This window comes from Oratosquilla oratoria, chromosome 5 (genome assembly GCF_046742065.1).
Source record: "Oratosquilla oratoria isolate Oo_2021 chromosome 5, ASM4674206v1, whole genome shotgun sequence".
In the NCBI taxonomy this organism is placed as follows: Eukaryota; Metazoa; Arthropoda; class Malacostraca; order Stomatopoda; family Squillidae; genus Oratosquilla; species Oratosquilla oratoria.
The window spans coordinates 40021146-40028645 of NC_134781.1; the positions used below are offsets into that span (position 1 = coordinate 40021146).

Below are 7500 nucleotides of genomic sequence, written 5' to 3' on the forward strand. Positions count from 1 at the left end.
CCTCGTGGGTGAAGGGTCATCCTTGTCTCCCTCCCACTGCTTGAGTCAAAAGTAATGCAGCAAGACACAGCACATCCACAGCAGGGCCCCACCGCTGAATTTACAAGAACTCCCCCCTCGTGCTAAAGTTAGAGAAGGCGAGGCGAAATCCGTTTTGGCCGCGTCAATGCATACTCCATTCATAACCATTTTCCACTCACACCAATCCCTTGTCTTCTCACTCCACTTCTCAACAGACATTCCTCTTTTACTCAAGGCTCCCTTTACCCCATGCATCTATTTCATTCTCGGTTTCCCCTCAAGTTCACTATCTCTGCCATTTTGCTTTTCTTCCCTCATTCTTTCCATGTACCTAAACCATCCTTGTATTCTCTCATCAGGCCATGCTTCTCCGTAGAATCTTTTTCCTAAAGTCATTGAAACATGACTTCAAAACTTTGATTTAGCCTAAATTCTCACAATTTCACATCAAAACCAAGGTCACAAGACCCTTGAAAGATCCAGTCACCACATAGATCACGTTTCATAGATGCTTAACAAAAATTGATCCCATGAACGGCGATCAGCCTAGGAAAGCCTTTTGATTGATTGCTTGGTCGAGTAATTTCACTGAAGTCACATCTACTTAGGTACTGATCCGAGCGGTGTGGCAGGGGTAGGGATGACCCTTCATCCACGAGAAGCTAAGATGGCATGGTAGCGCCAGTGAATGGGTTTTGGATATATGTGGGGTGGTTGTATGGTTATATTTTGCCCACCTTCCCCCATATAATGGGGGAAGAATCCTTTGGTATATATGTATATCTGTATTTAAGTGATTATTCAAAGTAACTCTTAACTTTCGTTCCATTTGTAACTGGTCACAAATATCATCAGACAGTTACCTTGATGGCGGTAAGATTTAACACACATAACGATTACATTATTTATGATTGTCGGGTTCCAATATCGGGACTGGTTGCGATGGAAAAGTGCATTAGAATGCGCTCTGGTTTGAGAAATTCCTACGCCGGATCAATGCAAGACTCAGGTGAAACACAAGTCGACCTACGACTTAGTCAAACTCATTTGTTTTCTGTTTGTCTATTTGTTCAGTTATACATGTATTCATCTATTTGTTTATCTTTACCTTCTCGTTTATACATGTATCTGTTCATTTATCTCATTTATTCATTCTTATGTTTCAATTGATTGATGTATTGATCGATGCACCTCCTGTATTTATTTGCTTGGTTAATCATATGTTTATATTTTCATTCATTGCTTATTCATTTATCTTTGTGACCGACACATTTTATGGTGAATGCGTTGCTAAGGAGTTCGTCTGAAAAATGTCTTTAAAAATTCGGCTGTAAGATACTCTTGCAATAACTACAACAACAACAGCAACGAAAGTAACGCTGCATCTTTGTTAAACTATTTGTTCTTGTAGTTGAGACTTATTTGCGTGCTCGTATATTTGCCCCCCCCCCCCCATAAAAAAAAACTGCTCTTGTTCTACACGGAGCACAAATGCGAGAGCTGCAAAAGCAGTGATAAATGTCATGCGGTACATTTCTCAAGGTAATATGTCAGCTCCACGATGGATCAATGGCCAGAGTAATAAACTCAGTCTCAACATCAGCTCCGTTTTTTGTAGGAACTGGTGTAAAGCAGGGATGTGTCATTGCGCCCATCCTTTTCAATCTCTTTGTGGCAGAACATCAGCCCTGCAGACGGCGTCCACCTCTCTTACAGGTCTAGATGGGAGTCTATTTAACCTACGTAGATTGCAATCCAAGACACTTGTCACCGTAGAGGCAATAAATGAACTGCAATATGCGGATGACACGGCTTTTGTTAGCTTTTCCCCAAATGGGCTACAACGAATCAATGCTGTAGCTGAAGCCTATTCTCGATCATGACTAGCCATTAATGTTCAGAAAACGGAAGTCAATATGTGTCAATCACCTGCTCCCGAATTCCTTATTAACAACCAGCCTCTGAGAAACGTAGAAGAGTTCACTTACTTGGGATATGTCCTAAGCAGCACAAATGATTTCACAAGTGAAGTGCAATGGCGGATCGGACTAGCTTCTACATCTTTTGGGAGGCTATCTCATAGAGTTTTCATGAACAGAGACCTCACCATCACCACCAAGATCTCTATATAAAGCGGTCTGCCTATCCATACTGTTGTACGGAAGCGAGTTATGGGTGTTGTACCGACGTCACCTGAAAAAACTGGAGGCTTTTCACACCAACTGCCTCCAACGCATACTGAAGTATGTGTGAAGTAGTGGTATACTGTAGAGTTCCACACACAGAAATTCGTAGCAGAGCACGCATTGACCCAATTGAAACTATTATATCTCAGCGTCAACTTAGATGGTTGGGTCACATCATCCGAATACCTGCATACAGACTCCCCCGCAAGATACTTTATAGCGAATTAGCTGAAGGTACTCGCAGAGTAGGAAAACCCCGAAAAAGATACAAAGATCATATGAAAACGACTTTGAAAAAATGTGCTATCACTCCTTCAAATCTTGAAGGCCTGGCTTCCAACAGACAAGGTTGGCGTAACATCTGCCACCAAGGAAGTGAACAACTGACCACCAATATAAACAGGACTGCAGAACAACGACGTCTTTGACGTCATGCTCCACAAAATGCAGGACACTTCCCTTGTAACATTTGTGGTCGCATCTGCAAGTCCAAAATTGGACTAATTAGCCATCCAAAAATCCACTGACCATAATAAGCCACCAACTGAATTCGAATGAAATCACCAAAACATTGACACATCTCTACTCATCTATCATCAATCAAGTCATGGAGTGAGGTCATCGTCGTCTGTGACGGACTTCTATAAGCAAGTAAGCAAGTGTCAGCTCGGCGCACCCGACTACCTTCTCAGCATGTTTGCCTTTCATATCGTGTACATACATTCATACTGTAGTAAAGACTCTTTGACCCATTATAAGGGTATACTCGAATCAAAACACACTCATCCACACTGCATTCTTCTCACACCCTTTCCATCATAGCTGCACTTTTTTCTTTATCTAGAATCGTCAGGCATTAGCCAGAATACGATCCGTAAGGACCATCACCGTACGTATAGGGACATGCTGTTCTCAATTAAAAAATGACGAACCCTGTCCCACGTTCGAGCCCCTTGACTCCACTTTTCTACTCCACTTCCCTACTCCCATTGACACAGGTAAGGAGGGCGGGAGTAGCTTGGATCACCCTTCCGTGTGACTGCTGCTTGGAGGAGCATCTACATTGATTCTTTCCAGAACCAGGAGAAAAGTTAATCTCTTTGTGTTGCATGCTGTAGGAATATTAAGACAACCTTGTGTGCGAGCGGTCCGTGCGGCAATTGCACTGGTAATAGGTGCAATGTGCCCATTGTTTACATTCCACACGAAAGTGGTAATTCCTTCTGTGGTGATTGAATCAAATCCACAGTGAAGAAAGTGGAATCTACATCAATGGCGAGCAGTCATTATGAACACAGTCAATCCTCACCTGTTTGGTTGCTTTACTTACCAGGAACAAGAAACTTATCCATAACCTCCCTCCCCCCCCCTATTCAACATTCGCAAGCTGTAGATTTCATTGGTCAATGACTAAACCCAGTAGACATGCTGCTGTTCCGACAGCAAAGAAAAATCAGTGGATTATCACATACACACACATTTAACCATGCCACACACTCGGCGTGAAATAGTAACTATACTGCATAATATAGAGGTGAGGTGACAATGAATTTTTAAGACTTGAGTATGGAGTTTCATTCATACGTTTCGACCTCTTGGGTCTGAAGAAGGCCGAAGAGGTTGAAGCGGATTGGTTCTGAATAAAACTCCATACTATAGCCTTAAAGTTTCATCACCTTCTCACCTCCATATTCTGTCAGTCTTTACATATATACTGCATAACCAGTGGTTTTTCCCATGTTTCAAAGGGTTTCCTTGTGTATATATTTCCGTAGATCCTGGAGCAGACGCTTCACTATGCGGGATGGTGGCCACGGGGGCCTCTGGGACCAACACAGTGCGATATGGTACCATGCTGGCCAACACCCGTAATCTGCAAGTCGTCATGGCCGATGGCTCTCTCGTCCACACGGCCGGGCCCGGCGTCAGGACCAGGTACGGCGAAGGGAGAACAAAGTCGATTAGATGTTTCGGTGCTAGATCTTATGGAGACCTTAATAGCTTAGTTCGTCGAATCCACACCCACCCACCCACCCACCCACACCCACACACACACACACACACACACACACACACACACACACACACACACACACACACACACACACACACACACACACACACACACACACACACACACACACACACACACACACACACACACACACACACACACACACACGTACACACACACACACACACACCCTTTCACCAAATGGACGGCGAGAACTGGTGTTCCAAAGAAAAAAGAAAAAAATACTTGGATCTCAACATCCAGGAAGTGCCTTTTTGTATCTATAGGGAAGGGGAGTGCTCGTGGAATAGTGGGGAAGTGATAGCGAAGGAGAAGGGAAGGGATATTGAGGGAAATGGAAGGAAATGAGGAAGGGGAGGACTTGGTCCAAGAGTCCAGGCGGCTTGTAAACAAACGCCGAACGGATGACTTGGATTTCGATGATGGGACTAACAAAATTGTAAAGATCAGAAACATAGATAAGAGCAGTTCAAGGGAAGGTGAAGATAATAATTTCCAAGGATTTAATGAGGGGGCGGCGGATACCAACCTCCCCCGACTGGCAAAACTGGAGGAAAAACTTGAAAAAATGACTGAGCATTAGGAGATTAGGTTTGGCAAAATGTCAAAAATTGCCGAGAGGTTTGAATAATTGGAAGAACTAGAGAAGGCGAACAAAAACTTAACTGATGAAATAGAAGAACTAAAAAGACAGTTAAGAGAAGTAAAGGTGGAGAATGAAGAATTAAAAAGGAACAATAGAGACAATAAAGAAACAATAGCAAAAGAGGCAGAGGGGTGGAGGAAGATACAAGTAAATAGTAAAGTTGCATTTTCTGATATAATTAAACAGCAAATGAAAGAACAAACTGAAGACTCAGTTAACAAAGTGATGAGACAGAAGGAGAATATTGTAAGAGACTTAGCAGACAAAAAGAAATGTATAATTATATTAGGAATAGAAGAGAAACATAACCCAGATAGAACCACAAAAATCAAAGAGGAAAATGAAAAAGTAAGAAATTTACTAGAATTAGTTCAGGAAGATGAGCTAGAAATAATGAAACAAATCGAAGAGAAATTCAGACTCGGGAAATATAGTACAGACAAGACCAGACCAATTAAGATTAAATTCAGGTCACAAACGACGGCAGAGAATATTTTATCCAAAACAGGGAAACTAGCAACAAGTGAACAATATAAAAAGGTATGGATAAAAAGGGAAATGAATAAAGAGGAAAGAGAGGAGGAAATAAGGAAAAGACATGAAGCTAAGAAAAAAAAAAAAAAAACGAGACCAGAACGGAGACAGAAAAACAAGAATTCTATTGGAGAGTAGTGAATATGAAATTGAAGAAATGGAAAATAACAGAGAGAAACACAAAAGAAACAGAGAATACAATGGAAATAACAGAAAGTTAAAAGTATCCTACACAGATATAGATGGATTAATAACAGGACTGAATGAACTGAACAAATATCTGAAAGAAAAAGATCCAGACATAATGGGAATTGTTGAGACAAAATTAATAGGTCCACTACCACCCAACAGCATAGGACACAATGCATATAATTATTGGATTAGAAACAGAGAGATAAAACAAGGGGGTGGAGTTATGTTCCTGACTAAGAAGGATATAAGCGTGAAGAGTGTCACATATGGGAACAATAGAGTTGAGATGATTATGATAGAAGTAGAAGATAGAGATAAGAAGAGCAGAAAGTTTGTAATAAACTACGTGCCCCCAAAAACAGCCTCGTGGGAAGAGAATGAATATAAAAGCATGTTAGAAGACACAAGAATAACACTAAACAAGATAATGGAAGATGGAGGAAGAATAGTTATGATGGGCGACTATAATTGCAAAGAAATATGCTGGGAAGAGATGACCGTAAAGGATGGAGAAGACTCATGGGGAAGTGTTCTATTTGAGATGATTACTGACCACACAATGACACAATGGATCCAAGAGAACACTAGGTATAGAAATGAAGAAGAACCATCGAGACTAGACCTAATAATCACATCAGAACCTGAAATAGTGGAAAAGATAGAATGCCAGGCACCAATAAGCAAAAGTGACCACATATTGATAGAACTAGAACTAAATGAGAAAAAATACACGAAAAGAAATGAACAATATAGAAAAGGAAGATTGATGTATGAAAAAGCAAATTTTGATCAAATAAGAGAATTCTTCCAAAATGAAAACTGGGAAAGAATACACAAAGAATATACAACAGTAGAAGAGAAATGGAATATTTTGGCAAAAATCTATAAAAAAGGAGTAGAAAAGTATGTCCCAAGACAAAAACAAGAAAAAGAATATGTAAAGTGCTGGTACAATAAAAGTTGTAGGGAGATAAAAGACAAAAGAGACAAAGCTTGGGCTAAATTGAAGAAAAACAAAAGACCAGAAAAATGGAAACTATATACTTGTTATAGAAATGACTATGTACAAGCGTGCAGAGAGGAAAAGAGAAAATATGAAAAAGATGTCATAGAAAAATGTAAAGATCAACCAAAACTATTCTACAGATTTGTAAACAACAAACTGAAAAACAAACAAGATTTGGAGAAATTAAGACAAGGAGGAGTTGAATACACAGAGGAAATTGAAATGGCAGAATTTATGAACAAACATTTTAAATCTGTGTTTACAAGGGAGAACATACAACCTGAAGAGATTGAATGGAAAGAGAAAGTCCCCCCTATGAAAGAAATAGAAGTAACAAAGAATGAAATATTGAAACACTTGAGTAATATTGATGTCAGCAAATCGCATGGACCAAATGAAATAGCAAACTGGATTTTGAAAGAATGCAGGAATGAACTAGCAGACATAATACATAGCATAATAAACAGTTCCTTGAAAGAAGGTAAAGTTCCAGAAGATTGGAAAAAAGCAAATATAGTACCTATATATAAAGGGGGAAATAAAGAAGACCCTACCAACTATAGGCCAGTCTCTCTAACAAGTACAATAGCAAAAATTTGTGAAAGAATTGTCAAAAATAGATGGGTAAAATATTTAGAAAAAAAAAAAAAACGTGCTAAATCCAAGACAATTTGGATTCAGACAAGGATGATCATGCATCACCAATTTAATATGTTTCTATTCAAGGCTAATAGATATAATACAAGAAAGAGATGGATGGGCTGATTGTGCATTTCTAGACCTAAAAAAAGCTTTTGACAAAGTACCACATAAGAAATTGCTTAAGAAATTAGAAACTGAAGGAGGAATACAGGGCAAACTGCTAAATTGGATGGAAGAC

At 39.8% G+C, this 7500-nt stretch overlaps 1 protein-coding gene across 2 annotated transcripts in view; it reads left to right on the forward strand.

Annotated features, from left to right (window-relative positions):
- Nucleotides 1-7500, forward strand: part of LOC143025474 (putative D-lactate dehydrogenase, mitochondrial) — a 313466-nt gene that overhangs the window by 235951 nt on the left and 70015 nt on the right. For both annotated transcript variants that reach the window (XM_076185196.1, XM_076185195.1), the window contains exon 5: nucleotides 3983-4142. In XM_076185196.1, the coding sequence (XP_076041311.1) occupies nucleotides 3983-4142 (160 nt within the window). The remainder of the gene's footprint in view (nucleotides 1-3982; nucleotides 4143-7500) is intronic.